The 27,655-nt window shown below is 36.9% G+C and overlaps 1 protein-coding gene across 1 annotated transcript in view; it reads right to left on the bottom strand.

Annotated features, from left to right (window-relative positions):
- ITGA2 (integrin subunit alpha 2) overlaps positions 1-27,655 on the bottom strand; it is a 101,714-nt gene that overhangs the window by 57,573 nt on the left and 16,486 nt on the right. The window contains 1 exon segment of the mRNA XM_021718725.1: positions 9,468-9,588. Coding sequence (XP_021574400.1) covers positions 9,468-9,588 — 121 coding nt within the window.

A 27,655-nucleotide genomic window follows, 5' to 3' on the forward strand; every position in this document is an offset into this window, starting at 1 on the left:
TACATAGTGGCCAGACCTATATGCACCAGACTAAATTCTAAGCATTGGGGATACGTTAGTGAATAAGTCAGTCAAGCATTTCTGGGCCCATGGAGCTTACATTCTAGTGGGAGAAAATAGATAATAAATTTAACAAGGAAGAGAAGCAAGCAGGTTAGAGTTAGCAGTGTTGGCCAGCAAACGGCATGATCTTTGTTTGAATGGTCAAGGAAGTCCTCACTAAGAAAGTGATATTTAAGTAAAAATTTGAAGGAGTGAACCTTAAGACTGATGGAAGAGTTGTCCAGGCTGTGGGAACAGCAATCGCAAAAGCCCTGTGGCTGAAACAGAGTGTGTGAGGGACAAAGTGGTAGGAGATGAGGTTAGGCTGTAATGGGGCCAGATCAAGTAAGTACTTGATGTAATAAAAAGGCCCTGGCTTTCTCTCTGAGAGAAAAGCCATAGGAGACTCTTGAGTAGAGTCGTAATATGACTTGACATAGTTTAGAAGGATTTTGAAGGCTGCGCTGTTGAGAATATCTGTATCGGATCAAAAATGAGGCAAGTGAAGCATTTAGAAGGTGATTACGATAATCCAGGTAAAAGATGATGGAGTGTTCACATGGGGCTGGTAGAAGTGGTGAGCATGGTTTTATTTTATATTGTGAAGGTAGGGCCAACAGGATTTCTTGAGTTAGTCTAGAATAAATGGATAAATGAATGAGTCAAGGATGACCCCAAGGTTTTTGGCTGATAAACTAAAAGGAAGAGGTCACCATCGTCAGATAAGGGGAATGCTATCAGTAGGGCAAGAGTTTGTGATGGGAAGATTAGTTGAAATATTTTAAATTTGCAATTTTATCAGACATCCAAGGGAATCTTTTCCTTGGGATTAGAAGCTATCGCACCTAATATCTACATGCAGGTGAAAATTGTCAAAGCTTGTAGTGCATTAATATAACTACTTCCTCAAATTGTGTAGATCCAGGCCATCAACAACAGAAAGTGTCTGGTGAGTTCTAAATGGCTACCTGTTTCCTGCTAGCAAATGTAAAATGAGTTTAAGATGGAAAGAATTCACCTTCATGTGTTTGAGAAGGAGGAAGACAGGTAAAGAGAGTTCATTTTTTAGGTCTTAGTTAGGAACTATTGCTATTATAAATTTCTTGGGTAAACTATTTGGCATATGATGAAGGCAATTTTAGTATTTAAGCCTTATTAGGCTGTCTTAGACTTCTTAGGCTGTCATCACTGTTTCTTCAGATAATGGGATGGCTAAACCCTTAATGCCTTTCAGTTTCACAATAAAAATTCCACTAACCTCATTATTGTTATAACATCTAATCCTATTGTTCTGCCTCATAAAAACCCTAAAACTTAGTTTTCACACTAAAAGCAAATGATTCAACAAAAACTGATTCTGTTACTTCAACTCATCCAATGTACAGTTTTCCTGAAGTTAAAATCAAAAGCTGAAATACAGAGTGAGACTCCAACTCAAAAAAAATAAAATCCTTGTGATAATACAATCCCTCCTCTGAGGCTGACTCCAGGAATGGGGGGGGTTGATTTTAAGACCACTACATTTCATAAAGCATTGCCTATGAGCCAGAACCATTCAACAAGGTGCTTCAGCAGATGGTTGTTTCATCAATGATAAAAGTTGAAATAGCAACATTTGCAAACTGCTTCACAGTCCATAAAGCACTTTTTATGTACATTATCTCCTTTGATCTTTATAAATACTCTGTGAGATCAAGTGTTCTATTTCTGTTTTCATGTAAAGAAACTGACTCTAAGCGTCTGAGTGGCAAAAAGGCCTAGATCTGCACCCATGTTCTTTTGGTCCAAATCCCTGATTGTTTCTATCGTATCACGTTCACTTAGAACTCCTCTGGAGAAGAGATACTCTTTGTTTTCCCATCATATCAGCCATAAATAAATTCACCAAAAGGTTCCATCTGTGTTACTTAGCATTCCCCAGATCATTCTTTAGATGGAATTGGATGGAAACATCTCAGACAACCTGATACTAGGAAGTTGTGTGTGCATGTCTCATTTACCTTTGTACTTGGAATTTATTCAGAAACAGACATTCAGACATTATCACAAAAGAAAGATTAAAATTATAAGACTAGCTGGTGAAGTATGGAAGATTTTGACAGATCATTGAAGACCTTACACATTCCAGAGCAGGAGATATATCTCATGTGCAAGTCACAAACAATGGGTATGTATGTGTGTTCATGTGTCTGTAGGTGCACATATAAGTTGTGTCCAGAGTAGAGAAAGGGATAGGCAAGAAGCAAGTCAGAGCAGGGATGTTTAAAGTGTCTTTTTTATTATGGTAAATAGTATAAATCATTTAAAAAATTAGCCATGAATATAATTTTAATTTAGGGGGGAAAAAAACCCCAGCAAGTATGAGGTGACACATGAAGGTGAATTGACATTATAGTGGGGGCCAGTTTCTAGAAGTTTCTTGGTTCCCCATCTACCCTGTACTTACTGCCAGCTAAGGGAAAGACAATGCTGGTAGGAGACATGCTGCCTTGCACACCTGTATTAATAGTGGTTAGTAATGGTTTAATTACACAGCAATAGCACAATAATTATTTTTAAAATATTCACAGATTTTTCAATTTTAAAAGTATAAGAATATATTACAGCTGTATGTCTAAATGTCTTTAAAGAGTCAGCACTTTGCCTAAGTGATGAGTTAGTAAAAATAACTAATGGATGAAGAAGAAAAAGAATATATATGTCATGGATTTTTTTAAAAAAAGAAAACTCTGTGAATAAACAAAGTAAGCACGTTAAATGGTACTGCCAGGACAATCTAATGACGAGATAATTTTATCTTTGAAAAAAGACATAAAGGATGGCATTGGCTAATATTTAAAGGCCATAATGAAAGACAAAAACATGTCTATTTTAGAAAGGGGATGAGAATAGCATTCTTGGCCAAGAAGAAATGGACTGAAGCTAATCCCATATGCATAAAACCTATTCCATGACAGACGAGACATAGTTGAGGGGTAGGGAGGGTTAGGGAGGATCTAGTTATAAAAACCTGATTCCTTCCTGTAACTTTTTTAAAAGTGCTAATAAGAACACGTCACATATGCACAGTGGTTTAGTTTTTGAAGTGCTTTACTTTTATTCTCACACAAGGTGCTCATAGCACTCCGGTTCGGTAGAGATGGCATATTTTATGCTCCAGAGAGACTGCCTTTCCCAGGGTCATCTGGCGAATGATGGAGAAGTTTAGGGTAAACCCTTATGCTCTGGCTCCTGACTGATATGAGGAATCCTTGCCTATGAAAGGATGAGAGGATTAATGGTAACCATCATCCTTGCCCAGGTAACACTTAAGGGTAAAACCAATGGAAGAGTCACATTATAAATTCTGTAACAGAACTTATAACTCAAAATTCTGAAAATTTATCTTACCTTACAAAGTTTAAGTAAAAATAAAATATAATTTTTAAATGGAGTTACATCCTGCCACTCCTATCCTTGTATACTTACAAAAAATACTTCCATATGTGTAGAACATCTTATCTCTATTTTGACTAACTTGCTCTATCTTTATTACTTAATAGCTCTATAATCTTAGGTAAATCACTTAACCTTTCTAAGGCACAGTCCCCTCATTTGTAAAAGGGATAATAATTTTATAAGGCTCCTAGAGTCATTATGAGTATTATGTGTTTGGTAAAGAAAGAGTACTCAATAAATAGCAGTATTGTTATTACCAAAGTACCGTGTGACATAATCTGATATTTGTTATAAAATTAAGTATTCTTCTTTTATTTTTTATTTAAAGTTTTCTTATAGACACATCTGTGGATGATAATCTGTTATATTCATAACACACAGGGCTTTATTAAGATTTTGCTTAATTAAAGTGTTAAAAACTGTAATATAACCTTATCTGTAGATGGATTTTTAAAAAACATTTTCATTATATTTCTCCTCTCTTCTTCAGGCAAAAAAATGCACCAGTCCTCACTAGAACAAGAAAATACATTTCTACAACTGGAAAATCCCCTAATTCTCAGTGAGTCCTCATCACATAAGTGATTACAGTTTACTATGGATTTTGAGTCATATAATGAGCTCAACTTTTTCTGGCCTTCAAGTTAAACAAACAGAAACAGTGCATATCACTGCAACTCCAGGAAATTATTTTAAACATATCTCAAAACTTTGTAGATTGTTTGTGATAAGGATTGCATCATCCACATTGGAACATCCTGTGTGTAAATTAGGGCTTCTGAGTGGGATGGCCCTCCACCTTTACTGATGGGAGACCAGACCACCGCTTCATGTACAGCCAGAGAACTACTCTAGTGCTCTGCTTAGTAGGTCAACTTGCTTTTAAAATTATCCTGCTCCCTTGAGATGGTAAAAAAGTCTCAAGAATTATTAAAGTTCTATCACCACTGTTTCTATAGTAGAAGTCCACAGTGTAATAAAAGTATAATACATCAAACTAGCAAAAGAATCAAGATTATTTTGTTAAAATCTGGTAGATCTTGATGTAAAATATGCTTGTAAATTCTGAGAAACACAGCACACATGGAACAACTAGAATTGTATTTTTAAAATAACAGAGTGTGATTTAAGAAAACTCAGACTAGAGTTTTAAACTCTGCAAGTTGTCAGAGGAAAGGAAAGGCCTGAGAGATAGAGTCATGGCTTAAACAAATTGTAAAGAAAAATCAAAGTAAGCCGAGAAAAAAGTTATCAAAATAGTAGCTTAACAATAAGCAGCAAGGGAATAAAGAAAATAAAGGTGTGTGAGTGTGTGTGTGTGTGTGTGTGTGTGTGTGTATTATAAAATAAATCCAAGAGAGAAAGACTCGATAATTTATTAAAGGAATTCATAGTCATACTGCTTTCTGTGCCAAAGTTAACCTGATTAGTATCAGAAGGAAAATTAATGTTTAAACAGTTCATTCCACATCTGCTACTTCCATAATGTCTATGCAATTGTCATAAATTAGGAGTGGAGAAAGGCACAGGGCCAGTTGTCAAAACAAATAGGCATTTCTGGATGCCAAGTTTCATATGATTTTCCTTGAGTCTGAAAGTTGTGAGGGATGCCTGTCCTAACTGTGGCTCACACTAGCACTGTAATGGAGTTACCCATTCACCTGGATCCTGGCCACAGCCCTGCCCTCTGTGGCAAAGCACCTTGGCAAGGTTGGACTAATGACAGAGGTCAAGAGGAAACCTTATCCCTCTAATATCTCAGGCTTTGGAAAGAGAAAATTAGCTTTTAATACTAAGTTATTGTAGCTAATGACACTAAACACAAACTCCATTAACTCGAGGGGTTGGCACTTAGTTATGTCTTCTGTGTTTTCATGGTTGCCTACTCCACTTATAAATCTTTCTTATTGACTCAACTCCAGACATCTTAAAGCCAATGTCTATATTTTGTACTTTCTGCATCGCATGTAGTGTCCAGCCTGCAGTGAATTAAAAGATCATGCCAGTGGCTTGGCTTCTTCTGTGTCTTTGCTTTGTAAGAAAAGACCATTGCGTGAAAGGACCCAGACAGGCTTGCCTGGTCAACTCTTGTTCTCTTTCCTTCCTGCTTCTCACCTCCATATTGTTAAATCCGTCAGACTAGCCAGATGCTCTTTCTTCTCTTCCTCTTGTATGGTAGGGTAGGCTCATACCAGCTCATGGTTAGGTATAGGCTAGAAGGAAGTAAGGCCTTGAGTTTAATGCTACAATTTACCAGAGAGCTCTACACTGGAGTTCAAAGCACTAGCCCAGTCAATAATAGAATGGTGCCTTGTTTCCTAAGATTCACTGTCCTGTGTTTCTACATCTTTCAGTGAAGTTATGAGATGGTCAAGACAGGATTTAGAAACATCTGATGTTCCTGGTCTTGACATCACCTTTTCAGCACCAGAACTTCACCATAAACTGCTAGTTGACTTGACTTTTAACAATGTCTTGAGTGCTTAGAGGAAATCCTGGACAGAGACAGGAGATATGGCTTTCTCTCACTTTCCCAGAACTATTGTCTGATAGTTCTTATCAACTCCTTGTCCCTTTTGATTTTCTTTAACTTCTAACATGTTAAAGAAACAAACAAAAGACACGGTCCCTAGACCATAGAAAATAAGAGAGAAGGGGTCAACAATGGTACAGAGGAGACAGACTGACACCAGATTATGAGAGGTCCTTTAAGGAATTTTAATTTATCTTAATAGTAGTGGAAAGCCACAGATTTTAATCTAGGACGTGAACCATGTGTTTAACAGTTCACACTGGCTATAGTGAAGACAGCAGAAGAGGGGCAGAAACATTATGAAAGAGTCAATAAACAATAGATCTTGGTGCAGATGCAATGAAAAGTAAACATTTATACACTATCGGTGGAATGTAAATTAGTACAATCTCTATGGAAAATAGTGTGGAGATTTATTGAAGAACAAAAGTAGTTCTACCATTTAATCCAGCAATCCCATTACTGGGTATCTACCCAAAGGAAAAGAAGTTATAAAAAGAAGACACCTGCACTTGTATGTTTATCACAGCAAAATTCATAATTGAAATATGTGGAATCAACCTAAATGCACATCAACTGATGAGTGGATAAAGAAAATGTGGTATATATATATGCTGTGGAATACTATTCAGCTATAAAAAGAACAAAATAACTTATTTTGCAGCAACTAAGATGGAATTGAAGGCCATTATCCTAGGTGAAATAACTCTGGAACAGAAAACCAGATACTGCATGTGCTCACTTATAAGTGGGAGCTAAGCTATGGGTCTGCAAAGGCATACAGAGTGGTAAAAATGGACATTGGAGACTCAGAAGAGGGGGTGAATGGGAAGGGGAGAAGGAATGAAAAATTACCTATCGGATGTAATGTATACTATTTGGGTGATAGGTACACTAAAGGCCCAGAACATATCACTATAGAAGGCATCCATGCAACCAAAACCATTTGTATCACTAAAACTCTAAAAACAAACAAAAAAATTCCCCAAAAAAGAGGTGTTAGAAGGGAAGCAGGGGACAGGTTGAGAAGATCCTGCCACAGCACCTGTGAGAGCTAGTATTGACTTCCATCAGGGTGGCAGCAGGAAAGATTATGTGAATGACCAGGTATAATAGGTATTTTGCTGTTAGAGTAAATAGGCCTGGTTTATAGATAAGATATGGGAAGACAGCAGTCAAGAATTTTTAGTCTTATTAGCTGATGCAGAAAATCAGATGCTTGTGTTCTTTTTGTTAAGTTTCATATGTCTATTAGGCATTAAAGTGGAAATGCTGAATGGATTGTTTGATATGAGAATCTGTGGGAAAGAACTAGGGTTGACTTGTCAACTTGTGGGTCATTTTAGCCACTTCACCTGCTAGATTACAAGGTCAAAACATACTTACCATGTCATCTTTCTGGGTCCTCACCACTTTATAATTGTCAAAGCATAATTTGATAATTATTAGAGATGCAACACTCTCCCATATCCCAAAGGGTTTCAGTAACTGCTAATCTTTGGATTTCCAACCACGCTGTTCTTACTCTTCCAGATAACTAAAAAAATTGTCTCCAACATGCACTGTTTTCCATGTCTACTCACATGAGTTAATGCTTTTCTCCAGCCTCTTCCTCTCTACCACTTAAAACCTACCTCATGGCTCACCTTCTCCAAGATGCCTTCTGAGACACACTACCTTTTCTAGTGATAATTTTGTTTTGTTTCCTCATCAGACAGGCATGTCTCAACACGTGAATAACTTGGAGTCTAAATATTTCTTTGAATTCAGTTGTTTAGAGCATCAAATATAAGTTCATACATTAAAAGGGTTATAAATTATAGTTCTTATTTGTTAAGCTAACAATAGCCCATTTAATCATTAGAAAGAGTTTTAGAGAGTAGAGATCCAGGATCTGAAGTGCCAGGATGAGTGGGGATGGTCTGAAACCTTCTTCTTTTTTTTTTTTTTTTTTTTGAGTTGGAGTCTCAATCTGTCACCCAGACTGGAGTGCAGTGGCCCCTCCCGGCCACTGCAGCCTCAACCTGTTGGGCTCCGGCGATCCTTCCGCCTCAGCCTTCCAAGTAGCTGGAACTACAGGCATGCACTACCACGCCCGGCTAATTTTTGATTTATTGTAGAGATGAGGTCTCGCCAAGTTGCCCAGGCCCGCAGGCTCAGGCAATCCACTCACCTCAGCCTCCCAAAGCCCTGGGATTACAGGCTGAGCCACTGAGCCCGGCAGTCTGAAACCTTCTAATGCAGCAACGAGATAAGGTTCCAATGACAGAACCACTGTCTACAAGTGGGCAATAACTCTGGCAGAAAAGGAGCAACAGTGCTTCTTCCTAAATACAACTTTCAGAATCATCTCATTTACCTAGGCTTATTTGCATGATTATTATGAAACGCTTAAGCCAATAATGGATATATATTTTTTCATCTCCATCAAGGTGGTGTTTGTTTTTCACCTGGGTAGGATGGCCATTGTTTACAAATGTAACTATCACACAGCATTAAAAGACTGAGGTCACTTTGCAGCAAAAATAAAAGGTCCTAAGTATACTAGAAAAAGTCACCATTGTAAATTTTGTATTGATACCTGTAAGACCCCTTTACCACGTAGAGTGGGGAAAACTGACTTAGAATGAAGTGAGTAGACAAATCTTGCTGAAGGAGAAAATTTAGGGAATAATTCTATCATTTAGCAATGACCCAGAGACAGCATTAACTAGGTGACAAATTACAAAGCTCAAGGAATTTCAGTTTATATGTTAAGAAATGAAGGCAAGTCCAGGCTTGGTGGCTCAGTCTGTAATCCCAGCACTTTGGGAGGCTGAGGTGAGTGGATTGCCTGAGCCCGTGGGTTCGAGAGCGACCTGGGCAACTTGGCGAGACCTCATCTCTACCATAAGTCAAAAATTAGTCAGGCATAATAGTGCACACCTGTAGTTCTGGCTACTTGGAAGACTGAGGCAGAAGGATCATTGGAACCCAGCAGGTGGAGGCTGCGTGGATGGGAGCGTGCCACTGCCCTCCAGTCTGGGTGACAGGATGAGACTCCAACTCAAAAAAAAAAAAGAAAGAAAGAAAGAAAGAAAGAAATGAAGACATATCTATCATTCTATCTATCTATCTATCTATCTATCTATCTATCTATCTATCTATCTATTTATCTATCTAGTCTATCTGCCTACCTATGTATGTACTAAATAGCCAAAACTGGCATCATGAATTGGCTACAAAGTATTTAGAGAAAATTTTCTATCTAGGTGTTTTTAAAAGTATCATTATACCATCCCATGAATCATCATTCCACAGTTATCAATTCTCAAAAAAAGATTATTCTTTTAAGGATATTTTGGGGCTATCCATTAATAGTATAGTCATGAGCCAATTTGAAAAAGCAATGGGAGTCAAATCTGAAATTTATTTAGTATTTTTATTGAAATCATAAATAAGAAAATATTCTTACCAATTGCCTTGAGGATTAATAAACTGCTGCACCACATAACCAAACTGTTCACTTGATGGACCAGAAAATATTTTTGCTTCTTGGAGACCAACATTGTATGCCAAACAGCAATTTAAAATGCCTATTAAGAAAAATGAAAACATAGTACATACTTACAATTTGTGAATATAAGTGTGTGATATAATTCTTAAAGCCCACTTTAACAAAAACTTGCTTGTTTTGCCAATAATTATTTTTTTAAATCAGTGTTTACCAAGAAATAATAACTACTGCTTTTAAAGTACTTATTTGGGGCCCTGGCACCAAGATAAATACTTTGTATGAATGATTCATTATCTTATCCATCTTCATGGCAACCCTAGAAGATGATTACTAATATGATCTTTGTTTTGAAGAGAATTTTGAGGTTCCAGGAGGTAAGCATATCTCACAGCTGGAAAGATATATGAATGAGGGCAAGATTTGTACACATGACTGATTGATTCAAGAACCTGAACTCTTACAACCATATTATCTCTAAAGATTTTTAAGTAATGTGAGTTCTTTTTGTCTTTTCTAACACAGTAAGACTTTATGCCACCCAAGGGCAGGGGCTGAGGGGTATCATCCATTTCTTCTGAATCCCCTTGAAGATCTGTGACATGAATTCTATATGAAACATCTGTTGAAAAGGTACTGATGACTTCATCAAAGGAGTTGGAAAATCACAGCTCCTTGAAAGTTGTACCATTTTCTTTCAGAAAGAAATCATTTTCTTTCAGAAGAGATCATTTTTGAGGATGAAAATGTAGGGAAAGGTGTCATATCTTTCTCATTCCAGTAGGAACTATCAAAAGTAGCTTTGTTTTTTGATGTTTCCTTCTGAATGATCAAGAAATGATCATCATTTAAAAAAGAAGGAGAAAAAGAAGAAGAAGGAGAAGGAGGAGGAGGAGGAGGAGGAGGAGGAGGAGAAGAAGAAGGACCAAGGACCTTGATAGACTTTTTTTTAAAATTCTTGTTTCTGATGGAAAGGGAATGAGGGAAAAGAGAAAGGTTGATTACATTTCTCTGACACTGACAGCATTAATGTTGCCAGTCCTTCAATCTACAGAAAGAAGGTTGTGTGGTTATTAATGCTCTATGGAGACAGGAATATGCTTCATGTTGCTTAAGATCAGTATTTATCTCTGCAGACACTGAAGACAAGATAAACTCTTTAAAACTGACATCAAAGTCCCATTAATATGCATTTTCACAAAACAATGTCCCACTTTCTGGGCAGCATTGAAAGTGTACAGTATTTCATACGTCTATTGTTTCAGACACTGAAAGGCCGGAAGAAAACGGCTTATTCTTCCATTGTGCTTCTGCATTTCTGGGAGCAGATTCGGTGGAGTGCTCTAAAGGAATAAAGAAGTCAATGATGAAGCTTTGGGAACTTAAAGCAGTTAACGTGCTTCTCTAAGTGCCAAAATTACTCTACCGGGGATTTGTTCACTAAGAGAATTCAGCTCATTATTTCTTAAAAATATGCGCTGCCAGGAAGAAAAGTACAAATATTAATTTTGAAACACTCTGTAGCAAAATCTACACATCTTAACACTTGCAAATTTTCTTCTTAATGTCTACTTTTCATATTTACTACTGCTCTTTTTTTTTTCTTTTTGAGTCAGCATCTCACTCTGTGGCCCAAGCTGGAGTGCAGTGGTACTATCACAGCTCACTGCAGCTTCAGCCTCCTGGGTTCAGGCAATCCTTCTGCCTTAGCCTCCTGAGTAGCTGAGACTACAGGTGGGTTTCATCACACTAGACTAATATTTTGACTTTTTTTGTAGAGATAAGGTCTCGCTATGCTGCCCAGGCTGGTCTCTTTTATTTTTGAATAGAAATAACAATAAAGTACAAAAGAAAATAATATAGCAAATTAAAGAGAGAACCAGAATTGGCATTCAAAATACTGGTGTTCTCAATTAACAGTTTATCTTCACCCTATTGTGTATATTCAAATAAATGCTATTTGAATATTTTATCAATTGTCTAACATACCAGTAAAAGCACAGGGAGATGATGCCAAACTGCTTCCACTTTTAAAATATTAAACACCGGGGAGGTGGGACTGACAGTAGTGGAAATCTGCCTGGGAAAGTGGGGGGCACACCTCATCCACAAGGGTACCTGCACAGTGAATATTTGTATACCTAACCCTGAAATGTACCCCCACAATTTTAAAATAAAAAAATTTTTTAAAGTTTAAAAAAAAAATCAAACGCTGGAAAAAATACACACGTGACTATATATACAATGACCTCTTCCTTTTTCTATTAATTAGACCTCAATAGATCATGTAATGGCATGAAATTATGATAGAGTTCATTTTATCATCTAGCAGTTATATTTTATTTTAGATAGTCATATATACACACTGTAAATGTGCATTATAGATACATATATGTTTTAGTATTACCAATAAGAAAACTGGAGTTTATTTTATCATCTAGCAGTTGAATTTTATCATATATGTATCTATGTATAGATACATATATGTACACACATATGTATTTACAATATTACTTTAAAATGTAAAACAGATCATTGCATCTCTGTTTAAAATACCCCCAATGCCTTGCCATTACACTGAGAATAAAATCCAATTTTCTCACCATGGTTTCAAAGATCCTTTATGATCTGGCCCTTGTATATCTTTCTGACCTCACTTCGTACCGCTTTCCTCTATCCTCACGGTGTTCCAGCCACACCCACTTTTCCTGTGTCCCTTGAACACACTCCGCTCCTTCTGCTTATGGCCTTTGCGGCCGCCTGTCCCATTGCCTATCACATTATCCCTCAACTCAGCTTGTAGGTCTTGGCACTTCTGTCATGTAGGTCTTGGCTCACATAGGTCTTTGTACTCCTCATAAAGACCTCCTCTGACCCTTCTATGTAGCAGCAATGCCCTTCTCCATCACTATCACTATTGTAGCAAATGCCATCCAAAGTTTTCTCAGGTATCGATATTTTTGTCTGTCTCTGCCTACTGAAATGTAACTCCTTGTTTCTTTTATTCACTCTTGTTTTCTCAGCACCTAGGATAATATTTATTGAATAAAATGCATTTTTAATTAATATGTGTTCTTCAAATGATGATTTAGAATATAGAGGAAATGGTGGCATCACTTATAGTCCTGTTATTCTAAATCAAGTATGGTTAATTTGAATATATTTAACTTATAATGTATATCCCAATTTGTATCCTCCTATTTCTTAATGCATATTTCAGAATCATCCTGATTCATTTGATCCCCACAACAACCTTGTGAAACAGCCAAACTTAGCTATTATTACCAATTTACAAATAAAAGTACTGAAACTCATATAGGTTCTTTCTTGCTCAATGTCCCACAGTTGGTGGTTGAATTCTGAGTCTTGGCTTGGTTCATTTTTTTCAACTTTATTGTCCAGAAATTCCTTCATAAATGATCTGCTCATTTTCCCTAGAAAGTATGTCATTCTTCATCACCATTCTTTTTTTCCATTGATCTAAATATCTTCTATTACTTAAATTCTTCCCTTCATACTTTGCCTCTTTTGATAAATCTGAACAATTGCAACTTATCATACTTATTTCTCTTCAAATATACTACAATTCAAATCTGTGTAATGATTTCATAATTAGCATGTATAATATCTAAATAGCTCGTGTAAACTCAATGTAAACATTCTGCCTAATTCAATAGCTATTTCTTCTTTGCAATCTCAATGTTTATACTATGTTTCTGTGTCTTCTTCGTAACTTAACTCGATCATGCGGAGAATAAGAATCATATCTGGTTCACCTTGTTTCCTTCCTTCAACCATACCCACATGTCTATACATACTAAAAATGAATCATCCAATCAATATTTATCCAATTCCTTTGTGCCAGGCACTTTTCTAGGTCCTAAGAATACAGCAGCAAATAAACTGGACACTGTCCCTGTTGTCTTTGTGCTTTCATTCTGATAATTTGACTAAAAAAAAACCAAGTAATTGCATCATAATGTTAAGAGTTTTAAAATACAGAAAGATACAAAGAGTCTTGAACCAAAAGTTGAGAAAAGGGTATATGTAAGCTTAACAACATCCCAAAGGAGGTGGCAAGTAATTGGGACCTTCGAGAACAAGTTGAAATCCACTACATAGAGAGGAAGGCAAAGTTCATTCTGGGCACAAGGAACATCATGTTCAGCAGGAATAGGGGTGTGCAAGAGAATAGTATGGCGATGGTGGAAAGTTTGGCACAGAAAGCCAAATCTAGTTCTGTATTGGATGCAGTGAGTCTCAAGCTGACTTCAGCTTTGCCCTATCAAGAGCATATTATTACCCAGAGTGTACCTCTTCCCTTTTTGTTCTCATGTGAAGGCCTGTGAATGGAATAATAGCATAGTAAATTCAACGTATTTATCCAAGGTGACCCTGTTATACATATGCTGACAATGACCATGCCACAGTAATCCAGTAAAATCTCACCAAAACCTACTGAAAATGTAAGCATTTCATCTTCTAGAAGGTTAACTAGTTTCCACTTTTTTCACAACAAAAAAGAGGATAGTGTGTCATCCTTGGTTATAACCTAGTTTGTTGCCATTTTAACAGACATAGGCAAAACCCACAAAGTTTAGCACTAATTAATTAATGAAGGTTTCTTTTTTTAATAGATATTTTATTGTAAAGATGTTGGGTACTATTCAGGACTAGGTATATATGTGGACATTGTACAAGTAAAGTTCGGGCCTCCCTTTGGTCCCCACTTTGCCTGGTTTGAGATCAGGTACCCCTGTTGATGTTGTGTCTCCCCCTTACTCCAGTAGTATTCCACTACTGCCAATCCCTTTCTTATAGCGTTATAGTAAATGTTCAGGGTCTGCTTACGAGTGAGAACATGAGGTACTCTGTTCTTTTTTTCTGTGATAGATCACTGTGTATTATAGTCTCTAAATCCATCCAAGTTGAAGCAAACTCTATATGTTTGTCCTTCTTTATGGCTGCATAATATTCCATTGTGTATATGTACCATATTTTTTAATCCAGTAAGATTTCTTTCTTCTTTCACTCATTTAAAAATTTTATAGGACCTTCTTCCCTGAGAAGCATCTCTGAAATAAGTGTTTTTGTAACAATGATTTAAGAATTTATTTCAGAAAATATGGAATTTATTCTCCTACTTTCTTCTGGAACCCAATTTTAAGTTATAAGATAATTCAAGAAAAACATATGGTTGGGGATTGGATATAGTTAATCTAGTCTTGTTCTCAAAATACAGTGAAGCTCAGAAAGGAAACAAATGCTTTGAAAACAAGAGCAGAAATAAATAAATGTATAAAATAAAATATGTCATTCATGATATCACTGTCAGAACTGAAGGAAGTATATTTGTAGTAAAGAATGGCAGGATTGAGGTCTTATTTGTGTGGTCAATGTAAAGCTGGGCATATTTCTATGTGACAAAGGGCCAGGAGGACTAGTTTTTCACAGAAGGGGCTCCTTTGCAGTAGAGTCCAGGAAGAGACACAGGAAGAAATGCAGGTTAAGACAAAAGAGTCAATGCCAAAAGCAAAGAGGTGGACTTGGGGAGAAAGGGGTGGTTTTGACATAGACTCTCAGAGTGCACTCTGTCTCATTCTTGCAGATATATGCTGGCATCCTAGGGGGAATGACATTTCCCTTAAATAGTGAACAAAAATACAAGAACTGAAAGGCCTGAATCTGTATGAACTGCAAACACAAGTTGTCATTGCTTTAAAGATATGGAACTCATGTCTCCTGTGCTTGGGGATCTGGTCCTCAGTAGCTGCAGATGGATTGGCAGGAACAGGGAGAGAGGACAGTGAGCCCCAGGGTATCAAGACTTCATGCCAGGGCAGGGGCAGTGGTGGAGGAGGAGGTGTGCAGTAGTGACCAGGACACAGGGAGCCCTATTAAGGGCAGCAAAGCTTTCCGGGAGAACTGTGTTTAAGAGTCCAAGAGATTGCTCTCTCCTTCCTTCCAAAGAATGAAAAAGCAATGTTTTGGGACTTAGGCTTCCCTGTAATACAAGAGGGTAACTGGGCTATAAAAATATTATTTTGCTAATGATTTTGTATTTTATGTCCTCCCTCAGTCTTAGGCGGCCTAAGAAAACAACTTTATATATGTTAAACAGCTTTAATGGTTTCTAGCAATCTAAAAAAAATTAGTTCTCAAAAATTAATCATTAAAGTTACCTGAATGTTCAATATTAAAGGAGTAACCATGCAAATAAATATAGAGATCCAATTCTTAGTGCATGCCTAGCAAATGAAAGAATCTAATCTAATCCAATAAGCCAGAGTTTCCCTTTGTATATTATAAATTATATCTTTATGGGTGTGATAATAAGATTAGATACCTCGAATGAAGTAGAAGTAAAATAGCTTGTATTTACAGTCCTGCTAGCATGGGGTAGGAGAAGTAATTTGCTTTCTTCCTTATTTTTATCCCAATTTTTACTTTTTGCAAGAATATCATAATATACACAAAAAACTCTTTTAAAGCAGTGTATTACTCTCAATTGTACTGCTTACTGTGTTAATAGTCACATATTTTTACATGTTTCTTCTGTCTGAATATCATTTTTGTACTTTGTTTTTTTCATTAAGCATTTTCATTTCACCCTATAGTCTTCACAATTGCTGTTTTAAATGACAGGATAAAATTCCATTTAGTTTGTACGCTACAATTGGCATGCTCACTCCCTTAATATTGGACATTCAGGTAGCTTTAATGATTGACTACTAAGAACTAATTTTTTTTAGATTGCTAGGATCCACGATTCTCTGATTTTCCTTTCTCCATTAAGAACTGTCTATAATACAAAACTCAATTTATACACACACACTTATTAAACAGATTTTATTTTCCCATGTATTCATGTTTTTATTAATTCAACAAACTTGAGTACTTACTGTGTCTAAACACCATTCTTAATGGAGGAAGGAGAATAACATTAATCTCTCCTTATCCTCGGGGGATTCATTCTAAGACCCCTAGAGGATGCCTGAAACCATGGATAGTACCAAACTCTATAGATTATATACTGTTTTTTCCTATACATACATACCTATGATATAGTTTAATGTATAAATTAGGCACAGTAAAAGATTAACAGCAATAACTACTAATAAAATAGAACAAGTATAGCAACATGCCAGCATCACTTCTCTTGCACTTTGGGACTATTATTAAGTAAAAATAAGGGTGACTTGAACACAAGCACTGTGATACTGTGATAGGTGATCTGATCACTGAGATGGCTACAAGTGACCAGTGGGCTAAGAGTCTAGATATCACAGATACACTGGGCAAAAGGCGTATTCACATTCTGGGTGGAATGGATGAGATTCCAACACACTACTCAGAACAACTTGCAATTTAAAGCTTATGAATTGTTTATTTCTGAAATTTTCCATTTAATATTTTCAGACCTTAGCAGACAATGGGTAACAAACCACAGAAAGCAAAACCGCAAATAAAGGTGGACGCCTTTATCAGTTGCTTGCAGACAACATGTGCAGCTGAATCATATAAAGAACACAGTAGTGGGAACAAGGGAGATTTAGGTTTAATATCTTCTAAACTCTTTTCTTACCCTCTTGAGGACTCATATTTTGGAGCTTTGAAAACGGAGACTTATTTAAGTCTTTTTTCACACATAAAGGCTTTCCTAGTTTCCTAATTTATATATTTTACTCAAGCTAAGAAATTAATCAGGGCTGCTTATTATAAGTGAATTTTGGCATGTGTTTAGGTCATTTCAAGGCCCTTTCGCATTTCAGAAATTCTACCTTAAGGCCATGAACATCTCCAAAAACCCACTGCAATTGTTTCTTGTGTCCATTTACTATGATTTAGTGCTTCCTAAAAAATCAATAGATTCTCTCTTTTTCATAAGGATGCTGAAGGGGTGAGCTGTTATTTGGCAGACTCGCTGTCTCTCAATGACTGAGAGGAAGACAATGAAATACAGGAGAAAGAATGTTGGCTTCAGAGTTACTAGAAATACCATCTTATGAATTCACATTCTATTCTTCCACTTCTTCTTATATTCCTTCAATGTGAAAGAAGAAATTTTCTTTCTCTCTCTTTCTGTTTCTCTTGCTCTCTTTCCCAAAATAGCATTTTGGGGGGGGTGTAGTTAGCAAGTCAGTACCTGCTGCCCAACTTGCTCATGAGCCATCTATGTCTCACATATCTTGAGGCAATGTATGGAAAAAAATAGACATGACTGAGGTTAGTATTTCTTTTATTATTTCCTTGTTCATAGGCCACTTCTCTACACACTTTTGGTTGAGGTTTTCCCTGACCCTCTTAGCTTGCTTCCTTCTTCCAGCTTTTTTGATACTTGATCTCATACTGTAGTACACTCCCTGGAAATCTTACAGATTGCTCACCACTCTTCTTAAATACCTTTTTTTCTAGTTTTGGGCCTACATCTTTTGATCACCACTTCACTTGCCAAGACTTTTATAAAATCATATTCTCTACAGATAATAAGAGAGTTCATTTTTGGTTCTCTCATGGTAATTAAATTTTTTAAATTCTAACTATTTACAGTTAAGAAAACTCCTTTTATTTTCATATCACCTTATTTGTAATGTCACGTACATGTCTGGCACTGTTTTCTAAGTTTATATAGGAGCTATAACATTTCAAGGCACCTTAAGTTTTCTTTTACAGTAATTAATCTAGAAACTCTAAGCTGATGAATGACTTATTGTTAGGTGGTAAGGTGGAACAGTTGTTTCTTGTTTTGGATGTTCTCATTGTTGGAATATGTTATGTTAAGGTAGAAAAGAGATGGTGATCTTGCCTCTTGCATAATTAATGAAAATATCTGGTGGTGTGAACACATGGAAAGGGACCTAAAGAGGAAGAGTCCCTGAAACTTCAGCTTTACTTATTTTATGGTAAATCTGTCTAAAAGTACAGAAAGTGTCTATTTTATTCACTGCCATATTCCCCAGTACTCAGACTAGTGCCTGACACATGGTTATGGCTCAACAAAAATTATAGAATAAACAGACTGTTCCACCTTACCACCTAACAATAAGTCATACATATTATGGGGATGAGTAAAGACCATTTAATTAACAAATAAACCCTCAGATTTCTGGACTGATTCAAAAGAAGATGCTTGAATGTTGATTACCAAGAATAGAATACATATAAATAGATGAATTAAATGGTAGATAAATATACATTTATACATACATAATAAATATACGTATATTGCTATATAATGAGTAGGAGGATGATATATATGTACATATATGTACACATATATGGTTATGCAAATACACTATTTTCTATTTAGAATTTTGTTTTTAAAATTTTTATGTTTTGAGTTGAAGTCTCACTCTGTTACCCAGGATGGAATGTAGTGGTGTGATCACTGTTCACCCCAGTCTCCATCTCCTGGATCAGGTGATCCTTCTGTCTTAGCCTTCTAATTAGCTGAGATTACAAGTGTGCACCGCCATGCCTGGATAATAATAATAATAATTATTATTATTTTTTGAGTTGGAGTCTCACTCTGTCACCCAGACTGGAATGCAGTGGCCACTTCCGGCCACCGCAGCCTTGACTTGCTGGGCTCCGGCGATCCTTCTACCTCAGCCTTCCAAGTAGCGGGAACTACAGGCGCGCGCTACCACGCCCAGCTCATTTTGATTTATTGTAGAGATGAGGTCTCGCCAAGTTGCCCAGGTGGGTCGTGAACCCACGGGCTCCAGTGGATAATTATTTTTATTTTTTTGTAGAGACGAAGTTTTGCTATGTTGCCTAGGCTGGTCTTGAACTCTCCCACCTCAGCCTCCCAGAATGCTGGGATTACAGGTGTGAGCCATCGCACCTGACTTTATTTAGAATTTTAGAAAATATTTAATTTTTAAAAACCTAGCTATAGAAGAACCCCAAAAAAGCGATTGACAGTATTTTGGCATGACAGAGTGGCAGAAGCATGCTAGTACTAGAAGTACATTTTTTTTTTTAAGTGAATGGTCACTCACTAAACAAAGCCAATAGTATATCATAGTGTCTAAGAATTTGGTTTCTGAGGTTTAAATAGTTCAATAGTTCAGCAACTTTGGACAACTCCCTTATTCTACACAAGCCACTACTTTCTCTTCTGTAAAATTTAGATATATGTGTTTACTTCACTGCACTCAGGCAATGTATATAACACTCTTGACTCAGTGCCTAACAAATGATAATAGCCTAGTAAAGACTGTTTTTGTTTTTACTATTAATATCATGATGTATTCCTGAGGATAGCATACCTTTTGAGAAATTTAACAAGGCCTGCCAAATTATGATCCCATTTTCATCTCTAACATGGAAAACATATCCTGAATTTTTAAGTTTCTGAAAATTGCCATATAATGAGTAGGAGGATGACATGTGGCTGTATTTTGCTGAGGCATATAAGAAACACACCACAAAAGCCAAGAAAGCATTATCAGTTCATGGACCCTCCAGGAAGCTTCACAAACAGGAAGTGGGGTTACTTAGACCCTGACTCTGAAACTAAGCAAACACAGACTGCAAACTCTAAAGTGTAGCTAATCATTACCCAGAATATGTATGGCAACGGGAAATGGTCATAGGTCACATTAGATCTTTTGAACACACACGTAACCACAGGAAATCTCATTTTTCAGTAGCATTGTCTTCATGCTTAAGAGACAATAATGCAGGTAGAAAGCCCTTCCACTGCCCCAACCCCCCAAAATAAAGCAACTAAACTTAGAAATTATAGACCCTTTGGAAATGGTCACACATATTAAGCTCTATAATGTTTGGCTTATAGCTATAACATTAACAAAAAAAGAGTTAACATAAAAGCCCAAGACACAAAATCATCCTTTACAACTGTTTTTGGAATGTGGCAGCACAACATTCCCCAGACTTTCCTTAAAAAAGAAAAATGCAGTTTTCTTTAAAAATACTTTGCTTTAAGTGTGAAGCTTTACATTCACTAAAGATCTAGGTGCTACCATTCTCTGCACAGGTGACTAGAAATGGAGAGAAGAGTTTCTGGCTGGACTCGGTGGCTCAGCCTGTAATCCTGCGTTTTGGGAGACTGAGGTGAGTGGATTGCCTGAGCCCGCGGGTTCGAGACCCGCCAGGGCAACTTGGCAAGACCTCATCTCTACAATAAATCAAAAAATCAGCCGGGCGTGGTAGTGCATGCCTGTAATTCCGGCTACTTGGAAGGCTGAGGTGGAAGGATCGCCAGAGCCCAGCAGGTCGAGGCTGCGGAGGCCGGGAGCGGCCACTGCACTTCAGTATGGGTGATAGAGTGAGACTCCAACTCAAAAAAAAAAAAAGAAGAACTTCTGGAGCTGAGCTGCCTGGAATTCTCCAAATCCTCCAGTGTCTGACACTCTGTGGGCATATGAGAGGCACTCCGTAAAAGTCCCTAAAGAAGTCCCCTAGATAAACATGGATGAACACCAGGTATATCGAGTTTTTAAAATAACACTAAGTATGCTTTTACAATCTGCAAAGCACTTTCCCATTTATTATCCCGTTTGATCCTCCCAATAAACCAACAATGTAGGGAATTGTTTGCTTGTGATGTATGTACTGTCATCCAGAAAAATGATGGCATTTAACTTATTCTTCAGAACTGGAATTCTGTCTATGATGTCATGAGCATTAAATTTGCTTAATATATGCTTGTACAGTGCAATGGATCTCAACTGATAGCATTTTTGTCCCTCGGGAGGCATTTAGTAATGTCTAGACACATTTTTGGTTGTCATACTAGGGTAGGTTGAAGGAGAGGATTTCTACTAACATCTAGTGAATGGAGGCCAAGGATGCTGTACAGCATCCTACTTTGCACAGACCAGATTCCCTAGATCTACCCCACTACTTAAAAGGAAAAGTTACATATCTCCAATGTCAGTATATCAATATCTAAATGCTAGTCTAAATGATGAAGTCTTACATGCACCATTAAGTTGATCAAGTTACTGTGGTGGTTTAAAAACATGGCTGGTAATTTTCTGACATACTTCATCAAGAGGCAGAGTCAAAGCCTCCTCCCCCTGAATCTAGGTGAGACTTCGATTGCTTTGCTTTAAAAAATTCAGTTGCATGATTTCTGAGTCAAGGTTAGAAAAGGCCATAAAGTTTCTGCCAATTTCTTTTGGGACACTTGCCTTTGGAGCCCTGGTTGTCATGCAAGAAGTCAGTCAGGCTACCCAGAAGGCACCATGTGGAGACTGTTGAGGATACCATAGGAGGAGGGAGAGTTGCCTAACCTCTGACGGTAGCACATAAAAGACCTCGAGCCAGACTGCCCAGTCAAGCCATTCTCATTTGAGGTTGTGGTTTAGGTCACCAAAATTTGGGATGATTGGTTACATGGCAAAAGATAACCAGAGAAATCTACAGACTGTGTTACTCACAGTCAAGTGCTCTGGCAAACAGGTCTTCCCTCTCCCCTAAGGGACTCTGACCCATAAAAATGTAGAAATCACAACTTGAGGATTGCCCTTTCTCAAGTGAAAATGGATGGTAAACAACCTGGAAAGGGTTTGGGGGGGGTGGAGAACAAAGGACAGTTTGTCAAAGAGATTTTGAGAGAAAGACCTAGAGGGCATCTTGAAAAGACAGTGTACTGCAGGTTGGGTGTTAGTCACTTCAAGACTGGTTATCAAGAGGCAGGACTCCAAACTAGATGTTCTCTTGAGATTTCTTCCAAGCCAATATTGTAGAACACCTTAATCAATGAGCATTTTTCAAATGATAGGCATTTTAAAATTGTAACTTTAAAAAAATGCATGCTTATGAATAAAAAGAATGAAAATTGAAATAAATATGGAGTATCACTTTACATCCACCAAGATATGAAAAGTAAATGAAAATCTAATGTTGGTGAAATTGTTAAGTTCCCACATTACAGGTGGCAACACATATCAATAAGGAAAAGGAGCTAAAAAATACACATACTAAATGACACAGTAATGCCCCTCCTGGAAATCATCCAAAACGAAAAGAAAAGAAAAAGCTTTTTGTACAATGATGTTTATAGCCACATTATTTACAGTAGGGGGCAAAATATCCCACAGGAAAGAGCCTAAATATCCAACAATGGAACAATAGTTAACCATTACATGACAGGAGGCATTAAAGTAATAAATATGAAACCCATATGGAAAAGCATATACTAAATAAAAAAATATGCTAACTAAAAAAAGTATAGCATTTATTTGCATGTAAACATATCTATGAAAAGATTACATTCATACATAAATATCAAAATAAATTTTTTCTGCTAAGATGAATATTTTGGAATGTGTCATTTTTCTATTTTCTATAAAGCTATTCAAATATTCAACCTTATAAGGAAAAGTTTCTAAATTAAACATTCTAAACCAGGTTTAATATTTCAATGAACACATTTGCTTCACAGTTAAAGAAAAGGGAGTAATGAATATAAGCAAATATAAACACTTATATAATAAAAAATGTTATATTTATTATTTGAAAACATTTTCCACCATAATATTAACATTGTAAAATACTAATCAATATGGATCATCATTTTAACCCATTTTGAAAGAACAATCTATGTTTCTATCATTTAAAATGCCACATCAATAAATAGTAAGGAGGACATTTGGAAAAACTAAAAAAATCATATTTTTTAAAAAAGCGGTCTTTAAAATGCTACTCTAGATTTTATCTTTTGGTTATTTGAACCAACTCTTCCAATGAAGAGCCCTGAAAAATTTGTAAGAAATTTAAAAAGGTATTTAAGAAGTCTTCCTAAAACATCAGATTGCTAAGAAGATGGGGAGAAGAAAGAAATTCAGAGAAGTAATGCAGGCAGTTGGATCACTGTTTTGCTGTGGTAGAGGAGTTGAGGGGATGGAGGGAGAGAGGGAGATTTGCCAATCTTAAAAAGAGAGTGAAAAGTTACAGGGAGGAGGTATATGTTTTCATGATCATTTGACCCTCAACTTCATAACTGCAGAGTTTTTGTCCTCTACTGTCAGGTCTGGTACCAGATTTTACCCTATGTACAAGCTAATCCGGTGATCTCCAAGACCCGGGCCACAGATGGGTACAGTGCGTGGCCTGTTAGGAACTGGGCCACTGTTGGAGAGGGAAACTTCATTTGTATGAACTGCAACTCTCCATGCTCACATTATTGCCTGAGCTCCGCTTATTGTCAGATCAGCAGTGGTAATAGCTTCTCATAGGCGTGAACTGCACATGTGGGGGATCTACGTTGCACCTGCCTTATGAGAATCTGATGTAGGATGGTCTGAGATGGAGCTGAGGCTGTGATGCTAGCATTGGAAACAGGCTGCAAATACAGATTAACATTAGCAATGAGATTTGACTGCACACCCTCCCCCTATCCGTGGAAAAATTGCCTTGCACAAAACCGGCCCCTGATGCCATAAAGGTTGGGGACCACTCCCTTAGATGGCATGTGAACCATTAGTTAAGCAGCTCTTGAATGACTTGTCTGGGTCACCTGTAAAATACCAAGATGAAGTATGTAATGGATAGGGAATTACTAGTATCCCTAAGATATTGCTTCAATTATCTCCTGCCACTGAACAAAGTTTCCAGGGTATTGTACTGGCAGAAGCAAATGAAAGTGTTCTCTGCAGAAAGATATCATCCTAGGCCTCAAATTATTTTCTTAAATAACCTTTTCTAATATAATGTCCAGCAAAGATAAGCAGGCACCAGAGGAGAGAAGACAACGTAAATGAGAACCAGCACCAGTCTGAAAAAAGCTGTGACGAAAACAAACTAAACTTAAAAACATTAGCAAAGACATTTAAAAAAGAACCAAATAGAAAAGATAAAACTGAAAAAATACAATAAGAAAAATTAAGAACTCAATAATGCTTTACCTCCAGGATACTGTTGAAACAAAAATTAATGAATAGTAATTAGGACAAAAGAAACTCTCCAGAATGAAGTATAGAAAGACATGCAAAGGGAAGATACAGTAGAGTAAGAAGCAGAGATAATTACAGGATAATCAAACTCATGAATATGAATACAAAAATTCGATTCAAAATCTAGCAACATGTAAAAACAGTATATTGATCAACGTAGTTTTATCCCACAAATACAATGTTGTCATAATATTTGAAAATCAATGTGATTTTCTATATTAATAGAGTAAAACAGAAAATGTGATCATAAATTGATGCAGAAAAATATTTATAAAAGTCAACACTCCGTTGTAACTTTAAAACAATCCCTTAGCAAATTCATGATGAAAGAGAACTAAGTAATCAAGAGTACTCATGAACAGTCCACAACAGACACCATACCTAATAATGAAATGTTGAAATCTTTCCCCTAAAATTGGCAACATAAGGATGCCTACTATTAGCTCCTTCTATGTAATATTTTATATAATACTTATTATTGAATTGGAGGTCCTAGCTGGTTCAGTAAGGCAAGAAAAGGTAAAAAGTTTAAGAAAGAAGAAATAATTCTATACTAATCAATACAAATGCCACATCAATATGATTGATTAGCATGGGAAAATGATATGCTAATATATGCATAGAAAATCCAAGAGGATTAGACAAAATTATTAGAATAATAAGCTTAGCAAGACTGCTGTATATAAAGTCATGATACAAAAAAATGCATTTCGATGTACTATCAACAAAATTTTATCTTGAAAATTCTAAGAATATTTTACAGAAACATTAAAATGTATTACATTCCTGGGAGTAAATCTTACAGATGCTGTGTGAGCTGTCTGTACTCTATAAATATATAGGCTTGTAGATTTATAAACCATCAAAACTATAAATTATTACTGAGAGAAATTAAAGAAATCTAAATAAATAGCTAGATTTATGGATAGAAATATTGTAGAGATGTCAATTCTCTCCAAATTAGTTTATGATGTCAATGTAATTAAATCTTAAAAACGTTATCGATATTAACAAACTAATTCTAAAATTTATACTGAAATATAAATGTCTAAAAATATCGAAGACACTCCTGATGGGGGAATTAAAAAAAGGTAGAGAAATTGAACTACTGGATAACAGGACATATTATAAAATCTACTGTAATGAAGAGAGTATAACATTGAAACAGACCAGAGAAACTAGAAACAGACCAAAGCATATGACACTCGATTTATGATAAAGATACCCTTGCAGACTGAACTCTTTTCAATAAATGGTGCTGAGATATTGGTTATCTGTATAGAAAAAAAATTATTTTTTATCCCTACCTTTTATCATTCTTGAAAATCAGTTACCAAAAAATAAAGGCCTTACTAAAATATACAAAACAATTAAGTTTTACTGAAACAGGAGAATATCTTAAGGAATTAAGGAACTCACTTGAATTAAGGATTTATTCCTTGAACATAATATATTAAAAAAAACACTAACTACAAATACTTGATAAATTTAATGACATTAACATTAATAATTTCATCAATACGCATCATTGAGAGAATTAAATCTTTCAAATGAGAGGATATATATGCGACATGTGTAACTGGTTCATATTCAGAACCTATATAGAACTACTACAAATCAACATAAACACAGACAACTCCATTGGAATTCATGCACTTATCTGCATCTGGCTAGAATAGGTATTTCAAAGGCAAGGAAATCCAAACAGTCAATAAACACATGAAAGAAATATTCGCACTCAAAGAAATATTGATTACAGTCACAATGAGATACAAACCCACATGCACCAGATGGCTAAAATTTAAAATACCTGCATTATCCAAAGTAACAGACAACTGGAACAACAGGACTTGTCACACGCCGCTCACAGGACTAAATTAGTACAAGCATTTGGAAAACTGTCAGTATTTAATAAATGTGAATATTTGCATGCCCTATGCCCAGCAACTCCACTCTCAGGTATAACCCAGTAGAAATATGTGCATTGTTTACAAGAGGTGAGTACAAAAATATTCACAGCAGAACTATTCATAATAGCCCATAATAAAAACTACTTAAATGCCCATCAGTTAGAGTGAACAGATAAATAAATTGCAGTCTATTCACACAATGGTATACTATATAGTGGTGAAAACAAAAGAACTACATCTATGGCCGCATGTAGATTAATCCCATCATCCCATCAACACAATGCTAACAAGAGTCAGACACAAAAGAATAGGTACTGTGTGTGTATGTGTGTGCGTGTTTATATCTACAACCTAGAAAAATTAGGCTGGGCGTGGTGGCTCACGCCTATAATCCTAGGACTTTGGGAGGCTGAGGTGAGAGGATTGCCTGAGCCCACAAGTTTGAGACCAGCCTGGGCACCTTAGCAAGACCTCATCTCTACAGTAAATCAAAAAAATTAGCTGGGCGTGGTGGCTCGTGCCTGTAGTTCCAGCTACTTGGAAGGCTGAGGCGGAAGGATCGCCGGAACCCGGCAGGTTGAGGTTGCGGTGGTCGTAAGCACGCCACTGCACTCCAGCCTGGGTGACAGAGTGGGACTCTGACTCAAAATTTTTTTTAAAAACCTAGCAAAATTAAGCCCTCCAGTTCAGAAGCTGTATACTTAACCAGTAGAAGTACAAATAAAAGCAAGGAAATTATTGACAATTAGTGAGAATAGAAGAATGGATTTGTGCCGGGGAAGGAACATGTGGAGGACTTCTGGTGTCCTGGCAATTTTTTTTAAACCTGAGCTGTGGTTACTCAAAATGTTTTAAAATAATGTGTTAAGCTGTGTTGGAAGACACGCTTTCTTAAGTATCTCGCACACCTGTATATCTGTTGAGTATACCAGGATGCGAGCCCTGGCCAGTCTCTTTACCATGGCATTTCTCAGGGTTGTGTTTGCAGTAAGCAACCTTGAGGGATGAGGCAATGTCTGCCTGTGGGAGGAGGAACAGGCTGGCCGACTGCTTGCTATAAAACCTCAGGTTATCAGCGGGGCTCAGTGGCTCAGCCTGTAATCCCGCGCCTTTGAGAGGCTGAGGTGAGTGGATTGCCTGAGCTCGCGGGTTCGAGACCTGCCTGGGCAGCGAGACCTCATCTCTACAATAAATCAAAAAATCAGCCGGGCGTGGTACCTGCCTATAATTCCCGCTCCTTGTAAGGCTGAGGTGGAAGGATCGCGGAGCCCAGCAGGTCGAGGGTGCGGTGGCCGGAAGCGGCCACTGC

The sequence above is a fragment of the Carlito syrichta genome, unplaced genomic scaffold, assembly GCF_000164805.1.
Source record: "Carlito syrichta isolate Samal-C Ts95f unplaced genomic scaffold, Tarsius_syrichta-2.0.1 Scaffold313372, whole genome shotgun sequence".
Classification (NCBI taxonomy): Eukaryota; Metazoa; Chordata; class Mammalia; order Primates; family Tarsiidae; genus Carlito; species Carlito syrichta.